Below are 27,290 nucleotides of genomic sequence, written 5' to 3'. Positions count from 1 at the left end.
TAGTTTCACAATTTTTTTTATTAATTGTTTAGAATACACCATGGTAAAGCATTTTGGATCTCTCACTTGAAGACTCTTTGGGCATCCAGTGCCGGATTCAACAGCACACTTGGTTCACCATCACTGCTGTCACGTTCTCCAGCCCTCTGATCTGACTGCCGCCGTACGCTGCTCTTCATCTACCTGTGATAGTTACGGGTATGAACTGGTGCTCAGGCTGAATACCCTGAAAAGTTGAAAAGGAAGTAGATGCAGAGGGCGGAGAACTTGCACACGGAAGACAGACCTCCTCTTCTGCTCCCACTGCCACGAACAGGAAGTTGAATAAATACACAACAGTATCACTAAGTTTAGTGCTCCCCACACAGCAGCAGCAGCCCCCTGTTTACAACATTCACACTCAGCATGTGACTGGTGCCTGTATTTGCATGTGTGTTTAAATGTGATCCTACATTTACTGTAATTGTAGTTGATATAATCAGATTGCACTTAAGAGCAAGGATTGAATTCTGTACACAAAGTTGTCCAATATTAAAAAATACATTAAGTTACATTTTCCAAATAAATATTGGTCCATTTTCGTTAGTATGCCAAGCACATCTTTCCTGAGACACTTTCAGAACCACAGTATACTATCAGTGAGTATACTCTTCATCCTTCCTGTTACCCATCCTTCGTTTTTCTCTCAAAATCACTTTTTCATACTACACTTACTTCAACCATCCTCTTATGAGGTCGTGGCCTTATCATATGACTTGCTCTCTCATCCGTGCCCAGACATACGTACATAGTAAACAGATTTCTCTCGCTGCACCTGTGCAGCATAATCCAAGACATGAGACCATGTTTCAGATGCAAACACACAACTTGGACAATGTTACAGTCAGATACACAGACAGAACTAACTGCAGCTGCTACCGTATTTACTGTAATTGACCTGAATGTACGTGTGTGCTGTGAAGTGATTATCTGTGTAAGAGTAATGTGTGTGCTTCGTTGAGATGACAAACCCTAAAATAAATGGATACAAACTTTTCACTCGCATGCTGACAGAAATTTGTATAATAACAGTCTTACAGCCAAAAGAGTTTTTTTTTTTTTTTTAGAAAATACAAGTGAGTTTATGGAAGCTTTTTGTGAAGTTTCACAGTATCAACGTGGTTCTCTTCCTGGCTTATTCAGTCGCTGTGTAGCATCAGAGTCTCCATCAGTTTGTAGCAAACCTCTGGCTTTGTGCTGTGGAGGTCTCACACACACACACGCACGCACACACACACACACGCACACACTCTCACTCTAAAGTACCTTTACATGAGGAACCACAGTCGCAAAGAGCCTTCATCCTCACCGTCATCATTTATACCAGTCTATTATTGCTTTCATTACAAGGAAAAGGGAAATGTATCGTCCATTTAGTTTCGCAGGGAAGCAGTCCTGACTTGCAGCCCAGATAAAAATCACTGATGTGCAATTTCCATAACAAGAGTGAGTCTTCAGAGGAAACAGTAAAAACAACTACTGGATTATCCTTAAATGTGATGTAAGGCAGCAGAAGACAAACAGATGGGCTTCCCTTCTTCAGATGTGAGAGTACATACAAAAAGTTCTGCTTCCCTGTTTTGTCTTTCAAGTCCTCATTAGTCTATACGTTAGAGACAGCATTATTAACATCTCGAGCCTGACGGATGCCGTATAGCCACTTGATGACTCGAGCGTTCCTCTCGATGACGGAGATGCCGTAGGGGACTCGCTCGCTGGCTGCGCCAGGCCCGTCCTCATTGTCCTCATCTCCTCCGTCCTCCCTCGCCCGCTCAGCCTCCGAGCTGGGCGTACTGACGCTGCGGAGCTTAGAGACAGACACGATGTCCGAGTTGGCTCTTGTGAAACACTCCACTCCACCCATGCACTCCACCTCCTCCGGGTCCAGCCCACAATAATTGAAGAAGCGCTCCATGTCCGCGGTTGCACGGGAGAAACGGTCGCTCAGGTCCGACTTGGAGCGATGCAAAGATGGGTGCTTACGGGAGGACCCCTTGGAACTGGCATTTGATATACGGGTAAAGGCAGGGGAGGCTGGCGGGATCATGCCCGCACGGGCCAGCATGGGACTGGGTGGCGGGTAGGCTGGAGGAGGGGGCAGGGTTTGGGAAGAGTTATTGAGCTGTGGGTGGGGTTGGTTCTGAGTAGGTGGAGGAGGAGGTGGGACCTGGGGGTGTGCGACTTGGCCCTGGGCAGTCTGTCTGGGCCTGAGCTGGGGCTGTAGCTGGGCCCTCTGAGGCTTCCTGATCTCAGCCTGAGGCCGAACGTCCACCCTGCGCACTGTCACAGAGTTAGGGGAGCTATAGGGTACTGGAACCCCAAAACGGGGTGCTCGTGCCGGAATAGGAGGGGGGCGGCGGGTGGGTTCTGCTGCAGGGGTCCGGAGGTTGTTGTTGAGTGGAGAGGAGGTGCAGGAGGAGGTGGAAGAGGAGTTGATAATGCTGTGATTCAATGGTTTGAGGTTGTTGAGGAGTCGGTTGCTCCTCTCCTGTTCTGCTGACAGGCTACTGCCGATGCTCTTAGCTCCTGATGAAGGAGATGATGAGGAGGGGGAGGTTGAGGAAGAGGACTGGGAACATGGCATTGGTCCATCACATACATCATTGATAAGATTATTCAGAATATCCAAGTTAAGAGCAGGTCCTCTTCTCCTTCCAGGTCCCTCCTTCCCTCCTCTATTCTCCACATCAGCTGGGCAGCGGGGAACTTTTCGGGCTGGAGGGGTGCTGATCTGACACTGGAGCATCATCCCTGGTGGAACAAGGGGCTTGCGGATGATTGGCGGTTTGATGGGGGCCTGGCGGGTGAGGGCCACCTGCTGGCTCTTTACATACTTGGCCTTGTCTGCCTCCAGACGTTCTACAGCACTCAGTTTACGGGCCCCGGGCTCAGCCTGACGACGGAAGTAGTCTGGACCCTTGTGAAGTATCCTGAAGGGCATAGCAGAGGTGAAGGGAACCCCGGCCAGACGGCCGTCTGACGGCCGCAGGGTCTCCACCGGCATCCTGGAAGAGCTGTACAGAGAGAAAGAAAGATTGTCTCTCAGTCAAAAGGTTTTTGAAACAGAATTATGTGCAAAGGAAAGACAAGCAAAGTGTGAAGGAGCAAGAGAATTATTCACTTCTCTGTATGTGTGTTTAATTTAGCAAGAAGTTATTTATAGCAATCACAGTGTTGGAGACATGAGAACAAACAGAAGTGACAGAAGGAGAGGTGGGTGAGAGTGGGGCTTTAATGGTCAACGAACATCCTTTTAGAGCTCCCACATGTCCTCTCTAAGCTTAAGAAAATAGCTCTTTTGTACTCTCTTTTCTTCCCACTCTCCTCCTCCCCCTCCTCCCTCCCTCGCACCCTCACTCCCAGAGCCCCCTTTAACTTCCTTACCGGTCGCTGTGCTGCTGCTCTCACTTCTCTCCTTTTCTTCCTTCTTTCTTCTCCGTCACCCCTCTTGTTTTTTTGCTCTTTTATCCTTCCTTTTTCCCAGTCGGGGCTCACTGAAAGGCTACTTGCGGGACAGGGTCAGTTGGGGTCAAATTCCACATCAGGCCCAACCAGACCACCTCTATTAGCTCAGCGGTGACCCAGAAGGGGGTTAGGCTGCAGATCGGGGTCAGCGGTCAGCCACAGTGCAGCCGATGGGAGCTCTCTATCCAAAATTCAGGCCTGGTAGATCAGTCTGCAATGATCCCCGGCAGCACAACAGCCTTTATGATCCCCTTCACGATCCCTGTCCGGCTCGTCTGTCAAGCCCGTCCAGCTGTGATCTGACACACAGAGCTGCTCACCAACTCAGCTGGAGCGCCACACAGTCCTGGAGAGGGTTAAAAGAGATGGAAGTCCATGTCAGATAATGGGAGAGCTCTGTTTTCTGTTCGCCTCTCATTAACAAAAGCATCCACACACACCGATATACACACACACACACTCACACACACACACACACTTCTCCGGCTGACAGACAGGGACTCTCTTCAACACTGAAGTGGAGCAGACGGGACAGGCTTTAATACCCCGTCTGGCTCCTCCCAGCCGGCCAATCACACGTCAGGCTGGGAGCCTCAGTGGGGCACAGGGGGTGGGGCGGTAGGCGTGAGGCACGCTCGCATTGGTCCACCTCCAAATGGATTCTGACCAATTGGACCCCTCCCCCCTCCGAGCACAACAAAACACTGAGGCAGGGTTTTCATTCAAATGAAAATTCTTTGAAAGGGAGAAAGGGGGGAGAGAAAGAGAGAGGGGAGGACAACGGGCAAAACAGCTGCAATTTTTACATTGACTTGCATCAAGCTCAGCGGGGTGCTATGAAAACATTGTGAAAAACACTGAAAGCCCACACAACTGTTCTTCTTGTTTAGCTCTTTGTCTTCATCAGCACAGAAGTAGAGACAAAGTGTGTGCACAACAGAGACACAGTAAACAACAGAGGATTATCTTACTGCAGGTCTAAATGTGCTTTAAATTGTTTTAACCATTTAGCTGGTGATTTAGTGCAATGGGCTTCATGTTAAGTGTCTAAAAACAGCCTAAAATGTGTCTAAAAACACACATCCAACACTAGTTTGGAGACAAAGAAACAAAGACAGACAGTGAAAGTTTTTTCCCTGTTTTTTCCCCAATTACTTCAATTATTTCTCAGTTTTAAGACTTCAAAGCACTGCTGACACACACACCGTTCATCTATTTTTTCCCATCCTTCTCCAACCCCTCATTTTCCAGAAAAACAACCCTCCCCTGCTTCTTCTCATTTACAACATTACACTCAACATTACATCACACCCAGCTCGTATGCTCTCCTTCCTCCTCACCTCCACCTCCAACATATCTATCCACACATTTTTAATTAGTCTTTTTATAGCCGTCTTCCTGCCCGTCTCCCTCAACATGTGACCTTGTTTCCCCCACATCTCCCCTCTCTCTATTGCTCTCATCCCTAAACAGCAGACCAGCAGCAGAAAGAGCAAAAACGACCATGACAGCTTAGACTTGGACACACACACACGCACACACGCACACACACACACACACACACACACACACACACACACACACACACACACACACACACACACTTGCTTTTAAGAGCTGCAAGAGCTTGAAAACCTGAAGATATGCACACACAGTCACACAATTTGCTTTCATCTTAACCATGTGACAACCCAGAGAGGGGTTTAAAATAGTCGAGCTTAAATTACAAACACATTTGCATCACAGAAAATAATGATTCACAACTATTAAGCGGCCAAAAGGCTTTGGGCAAACCTCTACGGACCACATTTAAGGGATGGGGCAAAAAATACTATTATGAAAACACTGAATGGAAAATAGAAAGAGAGACTTAAGTAAGAGGAAAATGTGACTTCTTAAAGGCAAAGAAAAGAGGGCTTGTTCAGTTAGTCAGTTACAGGATGACAGAAACCCACTAGACACCAACACCAGTACAGAGTTTCATGTGTAAAATCAGTGGAATTCCACTTACACACATTTTATGTATACATTTTATGTATGCAGTGTGTCTATAAACAACTTGCTACAGAAAACGTTTGCACCACAGTTCAGTAAACACACAACAGACCACAGTGAAAACAGGAGCCACTGATACTTTACACAGACTCTACACAGCCTTGAGAATATTTGAGTACAGGCAAAACATAATGATTAAAATAATCCGGTAATGCTTGTCTTTAAATCTTGATTTCTAAGAAAATATGTCAAATTGTTGTTACATTTTTGTGACAAATTTCCTTTAAAAGAGGAACTACTTAGCAATCAGAAACAAAGCCCTCAGTAGTACCTCGAAACACCAGTAAAACACACTGCCTCAACACTTACTCACTGAAAATACTGGCCTCAGTATAATAGGTAATCATAAAAAAACTAACTATAAACTCATCCTGAAGAAAGACTTTGTCATTCGAGTACAAGGAAATGAAACAAATACTTTGACAGAATACTTCCTCTCCGTCCTAACCACAACACAGTGTAACTTAAAGGCTTCATCCCAGCCTCTGTCATACACTTAAATCATGATAACTATGGTGGACAAATCATGTCAACACAAAGTGGTTTTGATCGAGAGATCATGGGATATCGCTCCAGTTCAACAATGTAAAACACAAGGTTTTGACAATCATGCAAGAGCTGTGTGCATAGAAACACACACAAAGATCCCATCACAACAACATGACATGACAGTAAATCTCAGCTGATAACTATAATCCCATGATACAGTCTCTTTGTCACTTTGTTGACCAACAGTTTAGCCATGGATACTGTGGAAGGAGTTGGAGAAATGGAGAGAGAATGAGTTTGCAGCATTAACAATCATTATTGTTAATGAACTAAGGACTGAAAAGAGTCAAATAAATTCTGTTAAATGAATTCAAACTGCATGGAGGTCAGATCTGGAAGTATGTAAAGGCTAACCCAGTTACCTTCTGTTTTTAAAGTTTGCCATTAAGAAGAGCCATCCATATGCAAATATTGTCAGCCTGGATTGTCCCCACTCCTAAAAACAGCAGCTATTCTCATTCATGTCCTCACTGAACAGGGTCGGGCAGCTAATAGGCCTCTCTGCTATGGGGCTAATGTGTGTGCAAGTAGCAGCATTACACCTCTGTCTGCCACCAAACAAGGTGCGAATTGGTCCAGCTACAACATGAGTCACAGCCTTGTGTGTGTGTGTGTGTGTGTGTGTGTGTGTGTGTGTGTGTGTGTGTGTGTGTGTGTGTGTGTGTGTGTGTGTGTGTGTGTGAGACCGAGAAATAACTTTACAGGAAAACAAAACATCTCCTGTCCGTCTTGTTTTTCTAACTCTACGTCTTTTGCTTTCCACTAGTGTTCTGTTCTGCACTTGAACAAACGGCTGATGTCTCCAAAAGCGACAAGCGCACCGCAGGCCCCGACCACAGCGACAGACCACGGAATGAGATTTCTATTCCACGATGGAAACTCTCTCGGTTCGATTATCATACAACTATGCTAACTGCTGTGTTGTTGTGAGTCTGCCTGCTCTGCTCCTCTGCCATTCCAACCGCCATATTAGCGGGTAATGATATGGCTTATGATGTCTGCTATGTGTGAGAAGGAGACTGTGTTTGGTGTATGTTGTGTAACGAGCCAGTAAGAGACAAAAAATAAATACAAAGTCTGCACGGTATTATTCTGATCTCTGGGACCAGAAATGTTTGAAAGGGTTGCAGGGGAAGCTCCAGCTGAAAGGAAGAGATGACTACGTTTTTACCACAGCTGACTACGGCCACCTACAACCAGCATGCTTAAGACTAATTATAGGGAGAGCCCATGACTGGGAGCAATTTGCCTTGCCAACATTTTCGAGCACTAAGTTACTGAATGGCTGAATAAATAGCAAAAAGTAACACGTGAGGAGATGGGTTTTGGTAAGAGAGAAAAGAGGAGCGGAGTTCTAAGTTTTTGAGCTTTTCTTCAGAAAATGTGACAAAGAACAGGTAGACAGCACTCTGAGGGTCCAAACACTGAGGGACAGGAACAAGGTGCGTTTATGTGTGTATGTTCTGTGACGCCAGCTAGCTCGTCATATCGGCAGTGGCCTTGGTCCCAGTGGACATTGACCCTGGATTGTATAGAAAACAACAGAGACCCCACCTAAAGAGTTGTTACCAGAAATCCCCTCCTATCCAATCTGAGACATAGACACTGAACAACACATCTTCAACGATGACAGTGTTTTCAATAAATTCTAACTCAGAGGTCTCATTGCACAAACAACTTTCCCCGACCTAAGTGGGATTCAGCATCTTGCTCAGGGGGAATGTGCAGCTAGATGTCCACAATTAATATTTAAATCCTTATAGTATCATAAATGTTCTTTGAAAGAGTCACCTTCACCCCAAGCACAGACACAGAGGGAAAGAGAGGAGGGGGGAGTTTCGACGAGTTAGTCAGCAGTGATTTCTCAGTTTCGTCGCTAACTGGGGGGACGAGCAGGAAGCGATGACGCATTCACAACAGGAAATGTGTGAGAAAGACAGAAAAACAAACAAGCACCCTCAGCTGGAGTGTTTGAGTGTGTGAGTGACCAGCAGGTCGTCCCTGTTTTACAGGTCTATTTCTGGCCACTTGGACTTGCCTCTTTGCCATGAAGCCAGTGCAACTGCTGTAAGAGTCACACAGTGAGGTGAGCTGTAGCACTGACCTTCCAATCTAACCACTGCTGAAAGAAATAACTCAGAGACTCCTGAGCATAGACTTCACTAAAGCCTCTCAACTCCTGGCAGGGTGTAGCCCTTACCAAGTGGAGTCACATGGCCCTAATAACAACAAAGGGTGCCTCGATCAGAATGTTTGGGTCTGATCATCGATCACTGGAAGCAGTATCGGCCGATGCCAATCACCAATAAAATTGTTTCTTTAATTTATCATCTGTTGTAATTGGTGGCATGATAAAAACAACATTAAAATGATGTGGAAATGAATAATTATATTTGTTTTGATCGATACAAAGAAATCAATTTAAAGAAAAATGGAAAGTTATCTATATTTATAAACAGTTAAAAACAGAATAATAGGATAATAAATAGGACACACAATTTAGTAAAATTTGTGTGAATTCTGTGTCTCAGACTCAGTTGTCTCAGTCTTTGTGCCCTGAAGCCACTACTCTACCACTTTGTCACTGCCTGTATCTTGTTTCTTTAATCTCTGATGGAAGTTTTACCTCCAAACTACACTCAGCTGAAGTACTTTACAGTACATTTATTTACTGTAAACTTGTTCTGTTGTCATTACATTAAACTCTAATTAGACAAGACAATCTGAATTCAAGGTCCACTTACAAGCTTTTTCCATAGCACACCATGTCTTCATTCATAGAAAAGATGTTAACATATAGACATAGTAACTAGTTTCCAGAGAGACAGAGGTCAGAGGTCAATGTCAAATAAAGAAGAGCATACCATGGCAGGGTTTGGGTGTCTTTCTCAAGGACTGATAGTCTGGTTAAAACTATTGGTTATCAGCCAAATAGTCAACATGCTAACATGTTTACAGTGACATTGATGTTGAACAAATATCATTTTTACCATGTTGATGCCCAGTTTAGTGTGTGTGCATGCTAACATGGCTAATTCATCATTAAAAACCTGGAAAAGTATGTTGTTGTGGACGAGACAGGAAATACAAGAGTAAGTACTAAAGGACCTTTCGTTAACATTTCCATAATCTCACCAACTATTATTATGGCTGCTACTTGAAGACTCAAGGCTTTATTAACTTGACTGAGTGTCTCCCTTCTATCTATGAGAAGCAGGCTACATCCTGGTGATAAACCTATCATGTTATGAGCATACAACACAAGCCCTGACCCATCACCACGCTGAGACACCCAGCTTCAGTTTTAACTCAATAAAAAGCTTAAAAGAAGAGTTCAAAAGGTTATCAACCACTCCCCTTCAGGGCTCATTTTGGGTGCTCTAAAGACAGCTAATGAAGACAGAGAGGAGAGCAGCAGACCTCACAGGATTCAACCCTCAATGTCCTTGCTCCACCACAGAGTGCTGTCCAGCTATCAGCTCTGGCCACGCTGCTCTTTTCCTACTGAAAACAGCTCTTGGCTGGGTGCAGAACTCGTCCGACATGCATGACTGAAGTGTCTGGACTACAGGGTTATGCAACCCTTATAAGAACTGGGCTCTAGTCAACTGCAAAAACAGCCATTGAACCATAAGCAGACAGTTATTACAGCATCTCGCTTCATCTTTGTATGGCCCTCCCCCACTCCCTTCATCCACTGGTCTCCCCTTCAACCCCCTCCTCCACCTCTGCCCATCACTGTCTGTGTCTGTGGCCCCAGGAAACACACACATCCATGCACAATTACACCCAAGGGTGGGGTGAGGAGGGGCCCAATGAAATCCTGTCTCATGTGAATATGCATCGTAGCTGTGCATCCATGTCAGCATCCCCATTCCTCTGTGTGTGTGTGTGTGTGTGTGTGTGTGTGTGTGTGTCAGAGAAGAGAGTTTTGACTGAGTAGGTAATCAGTGGAGAGCAGGTGGCTAAGTCTTCCCTCAGGAAAACTAAACGCAGCAGCGAAGACAAACATATTGTAACATCTGCCATTTGCCCACATTAGCTACATAGAAAAAAAATTATTCAATATGCTTTGCAACATAAATAAGAACAATGCATTATAAAAATGTGTCACATGTTCATCCACTCCTTTGTATTTAAAGTTAATGAGACAGTTACCATTCAAAAAGTAGCATCTCACAAACCGTCACTGGAAATAGTATTGCATACACCTTTAACCGCCCTTTCCTTTGGGACTACATTCTCTCAACTGTACAACGTCTGTATTCCCTACGCACCAGTGCAACTGTGCCTGCCGCGCAGATCAGCTGTGACTGCCGCGCAGATCAGCTGTGACGGCAATATAAAGACCCGAAAATGTTCAAAATATAGCGTACATACAAATATATTTTTTTAGGTGTGCCTTGTTTTAGTTGGCTAAAATACGTCTTGCTGTTGATACCATTGAGCAGTACTACTGCAGGTAACACACTGACTAGGGATAAGTACCTCATACAACCCCACATCAAAAGACCCCAACTATCACTTTAACATCATTTTTTTCACTTCCCCAGGATGGGCTGATGGCTCAGAAATCTACTTGCCCAAAGTCAATTTTTTACTTGTCCTTATACAAATCGTTTCATTTTATTAGCAGTTAAGACCAAAGTTGATTGTCATGTCTAATCATGTTTAACTAAAATCAAACTATACATAGCTGCAATTCGCTTACGTCTTCTGATGACATCCAAGTGATTTCCTGTTTCCAGGATAATTAAAATGTTGCACTTCAGATCGTAAACTTTACCCGCCACTATTTTTCTAACGAGTGCCAGATTGCTATTGCACATGTGCAGCTCAGATGATAAGGAAGCAAGGTAGTTCCCTCCTTAGCTACCTCCATCATTAGCTCTGGAAAAAAGAATGTGTTTACAGTATAAATTCAAGAAATGTAAATTCAGTCATTAGCTACTCACCCTCATGCAGGTGGAAAGTTATTTCAGGTGAACCTATCCTATAATTCTTTATTACCACTTGCCTGAGCAGGTGAGTTGCTAGGTTTACTAGCCCGACCATTTCAGATATAGATTTAATTAGATGTCGTGCATTATTTTTCTTCCTGTGCTGGATAACTAGCACGCAGGATCGCAACCTCTCAGATTTACAATGCCCGTAGAGATTCTAGCATTGCTGAGCCTCTAGAGGGGGAAATAACTCTGATCCAGCAAAGAATTCTGCTGATTATGCAATGGTACCCCCTTAAACTGATCTGCAGATCTTTAGGGAGAGGAGGGTAATTTTAAGAGGGTGTGTGTGTGGCTGGAGGCATCTTTTCTCACCTCAGGTAGCCTGATCAGATCTTGTGTTAGGTAACACAGACACACACACCTGGGGACATGTGTACCCATACACTGGGTACGAACACACACTAACACAATTGCATACCAACTGCATACTAAAAGACACACAATACCTGAACAGTAAAGGTGCGCGCACACACACACACACACACACACACACACACACACACACACACACAGCTCTATGCAGCAATGGTCGAGCCTCAAGGCAAAGAAACAAGGAGAGAGAAAATATCACCCCCTTCAAAAGTAGTGATGAACACATTCCAGAGACACACAGGCAAGGACGCAATCACATACTGCTATCCTCAGTCAGCTACAGAGCCACCGCACACACACACACACACACACACACACACACACACACACACACACACACACACACACACACACACACACACACACACACACACACACACACACACACACACACACACACACACACACACACACACACACTGGTGGGAGGGAGAGTGGTCACTGTGGAGTCGCCTCAATGGCTAGGCCTCGCTGTTGGCTGGGATACAAGGAGTGTTTTACTCACTCATACACACACACATACACGTGCGCACACACAGACGCATGCACACACACACACGCACACACGTTGCACTCACATGTACAAACACACTCACACAAACACAGGACTCATTCTCCAACATTTAACCCTTTACAAACGCCATTTACCTCTCCACTGACAGATCGATGCTGAAGGTCTAAAGAGCAGTCATGAAAAAGTCGAAATGTTTCAGCCAACAGCCCGATGTGATACATTGCTTCTCTACATGAAGGCTTTAAAGCAGTAAAAAGCCAAAAGTAAAACCATGTATGTGAGATAGAAAGGAGACATATAGAATCATGAAACGGTCAGATCTTTGACCTTTATCAACAGTCTCAGTTAAACCGAAGCACCTCTGGCACGTTGACGCTCTGAAGCACTTTCCTTTTCTGCTTGAAATAAAACGTCAACATCAGACTTGTTGCCAGCGTACCGCGCAGCTTCTCCCCGTTACAGCTGAGGGGGCTGACAGAATGAAAATAGTTCGGGAGCAGAGCTGCCAAATGTTATAATCAAGACCAGTATTTTTAGATTTGGCATTCCGTCTCAAGGACAAGGAAGCATGGCAGGGATACAGAAAGAGACAATAGCTACCTCTATTATAATAGAGCGTTTCAGTTTCTCTGTATGGTTTACAACAAAACACAATTAAGACTTGTTGCTGATCCTCTTTCTGACATTCTATGGCTGAATAAATTTACATCATATTAGAAATCAAAGGCTTAAGTCATCAGACATAAAGACAAAAATCATTAAGACATCACTGTCAATTGCCAGAGACCCCCTCCCCCCCCCTTTTTTTTTGATAAGTACACAGACACAACCCCATGTCTACACACTACAGGCACTCTGATCTGCTCAAACAGGACAGAAGATAAAGTTTACTCACATGATGTATACGAGTCAGGCAGTAAGATCTTAAACAGGAAAACCAGAAAACTTTAAAGCTCCAGAGTGGTGAGTTGCACTGAAAGAAGCAGGTAGGAGCTCCAGCTGGCACTAGCGACAATGTGCCAGTATACGTGCGGCGAGTTCCTGTGTGTGTGCGAGCCAAATGAACACTAACCTGAGCGTCTTTAGGCTCATATGCTTCCCTCCTTCTCCTCCCACTGCTGAGGAAGACTCCTCCTCCTCTGTCTAGAAGCAGGAAGAGGGTCGGGAGAGCAGGAAGCAAGAGCTTTTCCTCGTAGTCACATGATCTTCCTGACACTGTCTCACTAACCTGTCTTTCCTTTGAAGAGTCATTTCCACTACCTATGACAGTGGCACCCGCAATGCAGGTACTGGAAACAATGATTCATTTTTTGAGCCTTTGGATGTAATGTTAAATGATAAGTAGTAATATCACCAGTGATCATCATGAAGATAATTATTGATTCTACAATAGAAGTTATTAATTAACCAACAATTCCTTGTTCCAGCAACAGTGGCTGCGACTTACAATTACTTTCATTGGCGACTAATATATTGATTATTTTCAGGATTAATTGATTAGTTGTTTGTTTTGTCCACAACCCAACTGTTTAGGTGGGTTTACCATGGATGCAGGATGTACCACCTAAAATGAGGCATAAAAACCATCAATTGATTAAATAAAGAGGGGGGGGGAGGCAGAGAGAGAGAGCGAGAGAGTGTGCTCATGTGGATGAGTGAGACAGAGGCAGTGTGAGAATGTGAACATGGTCCACATGATGTGGCCTAAAAACTTTCTTTCAAGCGTTTGAACTGTACTGCAAACTGTAATCTGTTAACAATGACGAACAGGCAGATCCACATTTTATACACTTGCTACTCTATGACATGTCTGTATCCTCACCACGCTGCATTATTATGAACTATGAGCCTGTTTATACCTGGCATTAAAGTGCGCCTTTGGTGATCTGATCACACGTGGACAGCTCTAAGTCCGTTAATTCACACCTGGCATTAACACACATCTTGACATGCATCTCAAGTGACCACTAAGGTCTCCGCTCTAAATTTAAATAAACATGTACAATGCTGTGACAGACAAAAAAAGATATCAATATAAAAACATTTGCAGAATTTACATGAGGTCCCAAATAATTAGGAATTTGTCACAGACAGCCTTTCTTAAATTTTATATAATTTCTCCCAACTGTCTACTATTTTTGTAAAATTGGACATGTTTACCATTTAAAAATGTTGTCTTTTTGAATAAATTTGGTGTAAATGGTGACATCAGTTGAAAAAGTGAGTTCAAACTGCTAGATATTTGAAAGACACACTTGATGGACTGGTCATGAGTTGCGTTGGGTGCCTGTTTCCAGCTTTGTCTCCCCCTCTTCATCTCCTTGCTGTTGTTGACTGTAAAGTTGCATCATTTACGTCACTATAGACTGACCTCTCAGCAACCCTAGCTGTGACTGACTTCAAGCGTCCCAGGGGTTTAACCTCTTTCACATCCCTGGGAGCAACAAAATAAAATCCATTTTCTGAATAAATTCAGAAAGACAACAGCACTATATAAAGTTCTCTCCAAGTTTTTCTAGATAACACCAGTCTTTCCTTTCCAAGATTCAGATTCTTCTGAGATGATAAACAATGTATTCTAGTAAGTGAGAAAGTCAGGGAGGGGGTGACAAACTGCTGGTAATGAAAAAAAAGGGAATATCATTATGAAGGAGGTGTGGCTAGGATATCCTGTCATTAGGACCTGCAAAACAGTGGTTCAGAAGAAGCTTTAACTACTGGATTACCTCAGGAGTATTCCTCTTAGCTTTAAATAAAGGTTTGTGTCAAATTAATACAAAATATAAATCCGTAAAATACACTTGTATCTACTCCCACAAGTAGTTTATTTCACTTCCTGCACACAGTGGCCAAGCTGCCCTTGCTCCTTACAGTCCAAACATACACAGCAGTGCTTATTTAAAGTAGTCAGCAGGGCGGGGTGCCCCAGACCAACTTCCCTGTGGTACACACACGCTAAAATACATGTATACAAAAGGCACTCACACCCACAGTCTAAAATCAAACACACACATGCAGTGGTCAGTGATTCTCCGGAGGCAGCAGCAGGGAGCGGACTTCCACTCAGACTCCTCACTGTAGACGAAAAGCAATCGGCAGCTCTGAAGTCAGAAACAAACAGCTGGGGTTCATGGGATAGGACAATAAATATACCAGCTGGGTCAACAAATTTAACACCTTCTCTACCTCCGTTTGCACCACCAATCACACCCTTTTCCCTTCCTTCCTCCCCTCCCTTCCATCACTCATCTGAGGACTGGGCCTGGCTGATATCACATTTATGATCTCTGCTTTTTCTTCTTCTCATACATCTTTTCTTCTCCTCCTCTTCTTTGGTAAAACATCTCATTTTTTCTTCTTAAATCAAGCTCACTGGACTGCTTCACCTCCATCCTGTCTTCATGTTCTCTCTTTTCCCTTTTGTCTCATTCCTATCTTCAACTTTTCTTCCTCCTCTCATCCTCTTAAAGCTACACCATCTCTGTGCTGGGGGGAAAGTATTTTCAACTTAATACCATGTGAGCATCCCACCTGGCCCTCCGGCAGTAGTAATGCACCTCCATGAGAACACACACCTCTCAGAGACACAGAGGAGGCAGGTGGATAAAGAGTATTAGTGAGTGTGTGGTGCCTTCTCATTTGGCCAAATACACTGTGATCCACGATACACATACGTGCACACATGCTCACTTACTCAGACAACGATGAGTCAATATTGTCACCACACTAGATGTTTACTAAACACAGTTAGCTCTATTCACAATTCTCTTTTCAAATTGATCAACAGGAGATATCTTTTTATAGTGGCCACTGATAGAAGGTGTGTAAAGTTACTGCAGCTCTTGCTCCTTTCTCTCATACCAAAATCATAAACTGTGTCACTTTCTGCATACACACACGTACACACACATTCCACAAATGCAGGGACCGACCAGGCCAACATCTCACATTACTGCTGACATTACACACTGACATGTCTGAGCAGGCCTGTCTCTGTCACCATGCATCCTCAGAGGGGTGAAGATGCCTAACTGGAATCAATTACCCTGATAAAAATAACACTGATATCAGTCAGAAAAAAATTGGTGACTCGTTTATAAATATAAACTTCTCAGAATGCACCTTTGTAATGGCATAGCTGCATGTGACAAGCATCCCTTGACTTATCTCTTTGGACATGTAAATGGGATTATTGGACGAAAATGATAATAGACGACAGTTAAAATTCAAATTTCTAGAGGGCCTTCTTATCAGCTCTGGTAACACTGACTTTCAATGTGTGTTGACTTTCACATACTCAAATGTGCTGCAAACAGACCATGCAAATATTTTGGGCTTGTTTAAACACAGAGTTCTTAAGGGCAACATGTGACTTGTTACAAAGCCCCTGACCCTTTTTTTTTTTTTTTAAATCAAATACAGCAGATAAACAAACCATAGCGCCTTGCAACAGAGAAAACTCTGTATTCACTGCAAATAAAGTGTGTTCAAGTTTGAAAGAGAGCAGTGACATCTGTGTCCCTCTGAGCCCTCTAAATGAACTTGGTACCCTCTTCTTCATCTTTCGAGTGACAGCTTACCTTGAACTTCCCCTAAAAGGTGCTCCTGGTACAATGAAGGACACTACATGTATGATATATGGCCTCTCCTTGGATTAGGCTTAGATTACATGATAATGAGACAGCAGAAATTTGCCTTCTAGCAGAGACTTCACCAGACAGTTTCTACAGCTTGTACTAGAACATCACAGACAAAGCTGCAAATTAAGACTTGGAGTTCCATCATTCACCACCACTCTGTATTAAAGGGACACTTCAATGATTTAATATTGCACTTCCATAAAGTTGGGGGACTCACAAAAGTAACTGAAGTAACAGAGGCTGAGATATCCTGACTCCTAGGGCGCACACTCGGCAAACAGACAAAGAATTAGCGACCATGAAGGGCGACTGTGTCCCAGTCCAAAAGCTGTGCTTGGAAACGCTGCAAAAACTAAAGCCGACAGCCAGCTAGCTTGTATGTTCTATGCTTGTATGACAGGAAAAACCTCTCTGCAATAGTCCTTTCGCCATTCGAAATGGGAAACCTGAAGACTCAGGACTGCAAATGTACAAACCATTCTATTCCTTTCTTTTTCTGTTTTTTTTCTTTTTCTCATGCACTGATTGGCTTAAACTGAACTGCCTATCAGTGATTACTCTCACCGAGGGACACACCGCAAAAACTAGAGTCGCAGATGCTGACAGACGGCTGACCATGGCCCTGGTACGTCGGGATTTTTCAACATTTTCATGTGGCTGGTCTCTATGAGTGAGTATGATTTGATGCAGATCCTAGATCTGGTGAGCTTAAATTATGGTTAAGCAGTTATGGGTGCTTTAAAATTCAGAGTGACACCGGGCTATTTATTTGATATTGGATTAGGCTCGATTGAAATAAAGGGGGCTGATGGGCCTTGACGGAGGTATGCATTTTACCGAGTGCCATTCTACTATTTTTTGTTAATCTGCCAGTTATTTCTTCAATTAATTGTTTGGTCTACCTAATGTCAGAAAATAGATGATCCCCATTCCCAGAGCCCAAGGACAATTGATTATTCAAATAATCGTTTCTACTGTACCCATAATGCAATTCAGTAATGTTAAGTGAACAAAAAGAAACTCTTCTGTTACACCACAATTGATAACCAAGCCTTGACCTTTTTCTCTCAGTTCATTTGGACCGTATGATGCCTTCACGTGTAACTGCAGGCAGTTCACATATAGACAAAGATAGTCCTGTAAAAATGATCCCAACGTGACAAGGCATCAGAGATCTGTAACACACAGACATGTTAAAAGCTGTTTGTTTGAGCTCTCCGCTTAGTAGGTCAGTGGGCCCAGTGTGGAGGGGGCAGGGCAAATAATGGTTAACGAGAGGCGATCTCAAAACAGCCAGAGGTGCTGACGACAGGCAAAGGGCAGAGTGCCTCACGTGCAGTGAAGAAGCATGGCCTTCCGAGAAAAGAAAAAAATAGAGGGGATGATGAAAGAATGGTTGTCATCTGCTGCCATTTGTCTTGGAAGGGTGGGGCAGATGGCAGACATGGCAGATCCTCCAAAAATACACAAGCAAACACACCCGCATGTATTCACACACACAAGCAAATCCCTTTTTCCCGACACACAGTCTGGGTGTGTCAGGATTCATGAAGACAAACTGATGAGCACACACGTATCAAAGACGCACACAAACTCCTCAAACCAGATATTGTGTTTGTCATTGCTTATTCAGTCTTAACTGTCTGGTTCCCAGCCTCTGACCCAATTATGATTGATGACTCAATCTGCATTTTGGCTGTTGAAATATAAATAGCAGCAAACAAAAACACTACTTGTGGTCCTTCACCTGGCAAACACAAGACAACAAACATCCTGTTTAAGTAGGTCGTTGATAGACATACTTCAAAATCAGCCTTTTTTTTTTAATTTAAAGAGCCAATGAATTTCTCCATTTGCACCATTAACACACAATTTTGCATGAATAGTTATTGTTTTTGGCATAAGCTCCTCATCTGCCATGTTGCTGGCTATAACTCATGTTACATATTTTAGAATATTTCATCCAAGGTAAAGTAGGGCTGCACGACAGAAAAACTGACACTGCAATATTTTTCCTTTCAGCAACATTTATTGCCATGTGAAAAAATACAGGAATTTTCACCAGTTGACTTGAAAAGCTCTGTTTCGAAAGAATTAATCATTCTAAATTCCTTTGTAGGGGTTTGACACTTTTAAATAAAGAGGAGTGCCAATTAGAGTCATGTCTAACAAATAATATATAGTCATCACCAAAAACTAGCTCTGCAAACACAAATACACAATGACTCAATTAATCATGTGAGCAAAGACATATTGGTGCGGGTCTGAGTGTGTGAAGGACTCGTCTCAGAATTCAATCCACCTGGTAAAAAGTCTGTTTTGTTTTCTCCACAACACCAAAACAGTTCAGTTCCAATTCAGTTCACAACCACAAAAACAGAGACAACTCACAAGTCTGCTCTGGGTTTTACCGCAGAATCAGATCCCAAAAAAAAGCTCAGCCAAGACTGGCAACTATGGAGAAACTATGAATGGGAAAAACACATATACACTGGATTATTACTTCTAACAGCCTCCAGAGACAAGGGTTATGTTTGACCACCAGTTCGCCAAAGTAACACAGACTTTACAATGCGATCTGATGCCGAGAGTAAAGCTGGCACATCTCTCCTACACTGACCAACACTTGGTGTGCATGCAGAGGCTGCGTGTCAGTCATTAGCAACAAACTCTGTGTCCAGGTTCCCTTTAATTGGAGTGTAACATGTTCTATCGATCAGAGTTATCTTGTAATTTGTTACGGAAAATGAAAACTGTGTGAGTATTCCTTTTGTATCAAGCAGCAAAAAAGCTTTATCATTAAAACTTTGAATGAATTGGCCTGAGTTGACATTGCATGTCCTGCGATGTGACTATTGCACAAGGGCACATTGCAATATCCATACTGAAACGATCTTAAGGAAGAGCCATGTAAATTGTCCAATCAGCAAAGCTATTTAGCTGGAAACAGAAGTAAGATGACATTAAACTGTTAATAGACTTAATTTATCATTATAATATACAGTAAATGTTGACTGTACAATGTAACGGCTATAGAATAATGACATCATCAGTGTTTAGATTGGGTTCCTCTAAACCTGGCTTTCACCAAGCTATCTGTCACTGGCCACGAAATCTCCCAGAAAAATGAAGGCTGACTGGCAATCCAGTCAGGGTGGCAGCCTGGCACAATTTACATGTCTGTTTCAACATTAACACAGCAATGTCTCTGATTCACTTGAAAAGCAGATTGTGGACACCTTCAAGATCAATCACAATCTAACATTGTCAGATTTCTCACCCCTATGTAAAGGACAGTTCAGCTGCTAACTGCATTGAAAACAAAATAATAAAAGGGTTTTATCAGCACACTAACATCATGCATCCCCCTCTCTCGATTACCTCTCATCGATGTCAGTTTGTCTCCAGCTCATAACTTCACTTGGTCACACGATACGAGCTGTTTGCATGTGAGAGATCTCCATGTGAGTCCGGAGCTGCTGACCTCCAGAGTTCAGGACAAACAGAGACACAGCTTGCCAGGACAAGGAGTCACACTGACCTCATTCCTCAGGGGGAGATTCGCCCAAATTGGGAGCACCCAAGGGCCAATGACTGAAGGGAACGCCAGCCACATGACTCCTACTGTCTAGGATATTTGGGCCAGGGAGGGTTTAACCTGACTGAGAAGCAAACAAACATGCAAATGTGACTCTTTAATAGAGAGACATGACATTATGATCCTTAAGATTTCTGTCCCACTTACAAAAATAAAATATTTATTGATGGCATTCGTATCGGTTTACATTGCATGATTTAAATAACTACACTTGTACTAGGGCTGTCACTTTTTATTCGAAATTCGAATATTCGTTCGAAGGTGGGGGGGAAAGTTCTTATTCGAATGTAATGACCTGTTCGAAGTCAAAATGTACAGTCTATAAGCGCAACAGACCGTTTGAAGTAGTTCGCCTTGTGATCCAGCAGAGGGCGCTCTAAAAATGGATCGAAAATGGAGGACACTAGCTGTGTGTGCCAGGAACCTCTGTACGCTCTGAACGGGTGTTCTCGTCGGCAGGTAATATTGTAAATAAAAAGAGAGCCGCACTTGATCCCGATCACGTTGATAGACTTGTGTTTTTGGCTAATAATATTAGAAATTAAGCCGGGCCGACGGGCCGTTCGGCTTGCCTATCAGTTCTGTTTTACCTTGTTTGCTACATTTTTAGTTCAAAGCTAGGAGCAATTCTCTCCTGTTGTCTGTGATGTTACATTTTCTATTCAGGAAGGCTTTTTCATCTTAACTCTTATTACTGTTTTCTTTATGTTGTGTGTTATGTTTTTAATACTGTAGCACCTGGAGACTTTCAGTTTCACTATGAATGTAAAGTGCGGTCCAACTGTTTTTTAAACTTCTTTTTTATTGAGAGCACGGTAGAACTGACAGATGTAGAAAACGATGTTTTTAGATTTTTCAGAGAACATTTGTTATTCAGATGCGTTAATACAGCTGTTAAAAAAACATTTAATATTAACATTCGAGTGCTACTACACGGTGATGTGATGTTAGACGGCCTGTGAAGTTAATAAAATAATGAAAATAATGTCGTGTGGTGTTGTGGGGGGGGGGGGGGGGGGGGGGGGGGGGGGCGGAGATTTAATTCGAATTCATTCGAATAAATTGCGTGTCATTTCAAATTCGTTCGAACTTGATTTTTTGAAAAAGTGACAGCCCTAACTTGTACTGCCACTAATATTCCTTCTCTTCAAAATACATGGGACTGGCTTCTTTGGTTCGTGTCATTCACTATGAATCCCTTGTGCATGTGTCTACCATTTGATTCCAGCATTGGAATACACAACACCACTGACAATGTACAATACTATGGAGAGAGGTAATGGTCAGTGTATTGAATGGCTGCGTTAAGAGCCATTCAAATATTGAAACAATTTAACTATACAGCACCACAGAGTACAATCAAGCTGCTGTTATGCAAGAGATGTTGATGTTGGTGACAAGTGGGAGAGGAAATTAAAAGAAGTTTGTTGCTGCAATGCTACGTCTCCATGTCCCATTTTTTATTTTCTTATTAAACCAGCTCAGTTAGGCGAAGCCAAGATGCCTGGAGACATCGGGGACAGCAGTGTTTCTTTCCTGCAGGCCGCTGTTTGTTTCTGTCTTTCAACCAGGCCATTTTTTCACAGTTTTCCTATCTGACACTACCTCAAATTCGGAAACGCATATTACCCCTGCAAACAACAATTGCTACTAATGGATATGTACCATTCAAATAACACTGTGACTTCAGGAGTTGACTTACTTCACTTGTTATTGAGTATTTTTGAGTAAAAGAATCCATCCATGTCAAACTAGAACGACCATCTTTGAGCAGAGGAGGTGGCCTAAGACATTACTTATCACCCACCTACAATGCAGTACTGAGTTCCCTCCCCAGACAGCTTAACAACCATTCACACCTGGACTCACCAAGCCTTAGCAACCCACATGACGGCTGATTGTGTCAACGACCCACAAGTGGCCCTAACAACTCTGAAACTCAGTGCTCACACAGGTCCTTAACGACTCTGTAAGGACACTCCCACACATAATTTAAAATCCTGCAACTCCTCTCCAGTTAGGTAGAACTGAAACACGTCCAGTTGCCTACAATATAGCAGTTAGAATCTACATAAAAATGATATCAATATGATCTTTTTGTAAAATATGTTCTTCCATCACCTGTCATAAGTGTTAATGTGCATTCAAATGTGCATCTCATTTAGTGCCAATGTAATGCATACACACTCTGTTTCACTCACATCAGATGGGTACATGGAAAAGTGTTGCATAATGCCAGACTGTATTTGTGGCTCTCTCTCTCTCTCTCTCTCGCTGTGTGTGTGTGTGTGTGTGTGTGTGTGTGTGTGTGTGTGTGTGTGTGTGTGTGTGTGTGTGTGTGTGTGTGTGTGTGTGTGTGTGTGTGTGTGTGTGTGTGTGTGGTACACTCTGGCCAAGTGGAGCAGATTATTTGGCCTGGTGCAAAAAGATGATGGCAGCATAGGATGACCTCATCATCTCATGGCAGTGCAGATAAGCCACATGCAAGACTGTGGAAGTGTGGCAATAAAAGTCGAACACAGGACACCCAAACAGAGACAGAGAGAGAAAAAGAGATGGGAGGAGAAACACAGTGACAGAAGAGCAGCAAAGTCAGCAAAACAATGCAACACGACAGCAGCCAGACAGTAAGTGTGAGAACTGAAGCCGTACAGCTTCACAGTCGGTCTCTGTGGCATGATGAGTAATCAAACAAGGGCAGTGTGGGACTTGACTGTGGTACCTCCGAACAAACTCTCCAAAGTAGCTACGAAAATAGCGCTCACTGTATTCTCTTCTGAAGCACGTGCACTTAGATGTGTTAAATCTAAGAATGGCCAGTCTGCACTCAGGAAAGAAAAACAAAACGTTTTCCAGTGTTGTTCTGCAACATTAATATTGGCTATATTACTAAAGACCACAGCTAGTGGAGCATAATCTAGCCTAAGCCACACTATTATTTGCTTGTGATGGATGGCATGTAGGTTTGGTAGGAAAAATGATATTTTCCAGCTAATCACAGGTTTTCTGTCATAAAGATTCTGGAAGACCAGAGAGAAAACCATATTAGCAACAGTGGTTAGCTGCTATATTATGCATGCCACTATAGCAGGCTGATGTAACAGTCGTGATTAAATGTTCCAGTTTGAGAGAGCACCCTTCTTTAGACACACATTACTTGCATGAGTGCCAATCAGTGAATGTCTACTCAATTCAAAATGAAAGGATGACATTTTTGAAGTGTTCATTCCATTTAAATTCCTGTTTCACTGTAATATTAATCAGAGTATGATCATGCTTAAGTATTTAAATATGAGTTGAAAATGATTTTGCCCAAAAGCATTGCAAAGCTGCTGATCGAGCTAATCTAAGTTCCTGAATTAGACAAAAGCCTCTGTTACCAGTTGTGTATAATCAGCCGATATCTTTCAAGTGTGTTACATAAGCTGGAGCCTATCTCTAAAAGTACATCCTGTGCACGGGCTCTAGTGGGTTGTGGTGGGCCTCTGGCTTCAGTTAAAACCCCCATAAGCTTCTTTCCAGACATCACCAACCCATACTCCCCATCCCATTTGATGTTTCCCCTTGTCTAAATGAAGGAAACAAAAGTCTCTGCAAATTCTTTAAAAGACAGATGCGAATAACAGTGGGCCATTCTGCACCACTGCTACATGAACTGTTATTAACGTTTGAAAAGTAATATGCGTTTTCCATTTACATATAAGAAATAGAGTCAGGTTCCAGCCCATGTTAGCTGACTGTTTTTCTTGTTTTTCCCAAGATGAACGCCTGCTCACTGAGGGGCCCATAAAAAGACTCCACACTGAAAAGCAAACAGAGTTTTGATTAGACCAGACTGCAGGATGCACATTCCTGGCCTGGGAATGATTAAGAATGGAAATTACAAGGTGGTGTGTTTGTTTCTGTAGCCCAAGGTGAACAGCTTTTGCAGGTCTTCAGCGCGCAAGAGCTAATTATTAGTTAGTTAGTCTGCCTTTCTCACATATTGTTTTATATTAAAAAAGGTAACAGGATGGCTCTGTGGCTTCACAGAATGTCTTTCAATTAATGGAGGCATGATAGAGCAAAACACAACTGGCTACACAGTCGGATTATTAAGATAAGTTTGTATAGTTAGAGCTACGGGGTCCGCCACCAAGTCTGCAGACTGGCAGCTCCCAGTCGTGAAGAGGGCCGTAAGGAGACGGGAAAACACAACCGCCAGGGAGAAGGAGGCCAGTTGGACAACAGGGAGTACAGTACCAGGGTGGTTTTGGTGGTTCGGCTGCTGGAACCCCAGGGCTGAATCAGCAAAGAGGACAGCTAACCAAGCTGCACCGCTAACCAAGCAGACTACCTAACAACAGCTACATTTAGCAGCAGTAAGCGCTTACTTTAGTAACAAAGCTATTTGAATCTGTCCATCAGGAAACTCCATAAATCACATTGGTACTGTAAATGGCCTCTGCCATTCTCAAGTCATTTGTTCATGTACAAGTTATAAATTTGTTTTTAGTACGAGTTATAAAGTTATGTTTTTGTACAGTAATGCATGGGGCCCAGTCCCTCTGTTTATACATGCATGGCAGCATCATAAAAATTGAGAAAATGTCTATTGGACGAAACATTTGTATACACCCTCAAGTCTATGAGTCATGAACATTTTTTATTATTTTCCAGGAAGTCAGAAATTCGAAAATACAATTAAGAATAACTACAAGGCGACTTTATTTGCCATAATTACTCCTGATACTAACATATAGGTGAGAGATAGAGCATTACACATGATAAAAAACATTTACATTTCGAATTTGCCTTCATGGGATCTTAAAGCTGACTCCTGACTCTATCTGCTGATTCAAAGAAAAGGGCACAACGCTTATACAGGAAGGGACATCTGATTCATCACAAGCACATTTCAGGCCCCAACTTCCTCATCTGAAGGAGAAAAAAAGAACTGCCCTTCTGGCCCTGGTGAAAACCTGCATATAGATACATCAACAGCCAGACAGTGTGAAGCACTGTGTGACCTTTTAACCAGACTAGACTCATATCCTCAAATCCTCAAGTGGACTTCCTCTTATTATGCAACAGCCCTCAAGTTACCCCCCATCTTTTTACCTTATTCTGGGAATCACAGTGTCCATCTAATACAGGCCTGGTTTCCCGACATCACCTACTCAGTCAAATCATCTGAGTAGCGGATTACAGAGGACCTGAGGTGGTCCAAGTTATTACAGACACACTGCATGTCCTGTTGTGGCATGTTTGATAAACTACCCTACAAAAACAGTAGTCTTAATGGTCACGCTGCAAATCTAAGAACAATAAAGCAAAGTAAAAAGAAACGAACTCTTATGGCCTCCCTTGACTATTTCCAAACACATATTCAACCAGTGCCGCCAAGCCAAAGTCTTGCTTTCATTGTTAGTTTGATTTGTCACCCATTTTAACTAACGTTATGCTAGGGTTACAACAAGAGTTCCTTATACAGGTGCGCCTCACGTACTATTGTCCCACATGACCACTTTCATTAAAAAATACCTACTCACCGTTGTGTACAGCTCTTTTCGGCAGGCGGTGTATTTAATTTTCGTAGACGTGTGGAAGCAGGTATTTCCGGATAGAAGCAAACGTTGGGAAACGTGAACGGCGAACAGTGTCCACTTTCACACTAACTTTCAATGTTGGCGCGGTTGATACCACGAATCAGCTCCACCACATTGCACAATATAGCTGGGATTTGTTTTATACACTTGTGAAACACGTTAAAGCATTTAAATATTAAACATATTAATGTGTTTGAGCAACCGTCGATTCAGTAATTGTGAAGAGCTGAATTCCTTTTTTACATAACACTTTATTTAGGAGAGACATTTAGCGCACCCCTAAAATGATCCCCACTTTGGTATGGTCGAGGTTTACCTCATTGGTCAGCCTGGGCCATTTACACTTTTGGAGGACGCTGCGTGCCCGGTACCTTGGTAACCACTGCTTCTCGCGAGAGTAAAAGCTTGAAACATAATACAAAACGACAATAGAGAAGGTTGGACGTTGAACAGACTTTTGTTCTGTCAGACGTTTCTGTTACAGCTCATACTGTCCTGACTGGGATTGTTATATAACCTAGTCTTTCCTTCATTTATTAGACAATGATGGAAAGATATGAAAAGTTTAGTAGTTAACTAGTAAATTCAGTCTTATTTGTTAACCCACTGATATTACCAAAGCACTAAATAATTTGAGCACAGTAATACTAGTTAATCAAATTGCAGAACCTGAAAATTGAAGCAATCAGTGTTTTGGATCAGAAAAAGGGTTTTGATAATCATCTACGAAACTCTTTTTGAAACTTTTTTGTACCCAGGCCCAAAAAGAAGAAACCTTAATGGACTCTACACAATAAGAGATCATTGCAGTAAGAATAAAGAATTTATCATTTCCTATAATGACTAATGTTATGACATAGCCTACACGTTAAAATCCTATTGAATATATTGTACCCCTCTAAGGAATATACTCTATTAGGCTTCTGTTTAATTTAGATTTAAATAAATGCATTTTTTGTGAGTCTGATATAGAAACCTGCTGTATATGTATCAGTTAAATGTAGATGTATACTTATCATTGTCTTTATTCCAAAGGAATAGGCCTAATATGGCTTATTTCACAGTTAGAAAATATTCACTGTGAATATCATGATGAAAACTGTGGATTTGTTGTATTAATCTATTTTATTGTTGAGGTTGTTCATACATGAATACAAAATGATCAAACCAACCCTGTGGAAAAATAAGTAGACCACATGTTGTAAAGATCTAGATCTGGCTTTGCTTATGCAGGTCATATATATAGGCCTCAGTATTAAAGGTGTAGCTTGTACGATATATGGCCACCTGTCTGTGGTAGCTCCAAAACTATAGAGGGGAGCTAACCACTAACTACTGCTCACTACACTCTTTGCTGTAGCTATCTTTGGCTACAGCGACAAACTGCTGTCAGCAAGTCAATTCAGTTAGCCGTGCAGCTAAGGGGCCCTTGTGGCTGACGGGAGTCTGGCTGGACTGTGACCT

The 27,290-nt window shown here is 42.7% G+C and overlaps 1 protein-coding gene across 2 annotated transcripts; it reads right to left on the bottom strand.

The window, feature by feature from the left end:
- On the bottom strand, positions 1-25,856 carry LOC141000401 (protein FAM110A). 2 transcript variants are annotated; one of them, XM_073471126.1, is made up of 3 exons: positions 25,770-25,856; positions 3,424-3,850; positions 1-3,053 (listed from the first exon to the last, which is right to left on the bottom strand). In XM_073471126.1, exon 3 carries the CDS (start codon positions 3,041-3,043, stop codon positions 1,643-1,645), a length of 1,401 nt encoding a protein of 466 aa, XP_073327227.1. In that variant the 5' UTR covers positions 3,044-3,053; positions 3,424-3,850; positions 25,770-25,856; the 3' UTR covers positions 1-1,642. The 2 variants fall into 2 exon arrangements, with proteins under 2 accessions (XP_073327227.1, XP_073327228.1); XM_073471127.1 differs by lacking the exon at positions 25,770-25,856 and adding an exon at positions 12,896-13,053.
- Positions 25,857-27,290: the final 1,434 nt, after the last annotated feature.

The sequence above is a fragment of the Pagrus major genome, chromosome 7, assembly GCF_040436345.1.
Source record: "Pagrus major chromosome 7, Pma_NU_1.0".
Lineage (NCBI taxonomy): Eukaryota > Metazoa > Chordata > Actinopteri > Spariformes > Sparidae > Pagrus > Pagrus major.
This window is presented reverse-complemented; position numbering and strand designations above follow the sequence as displayed.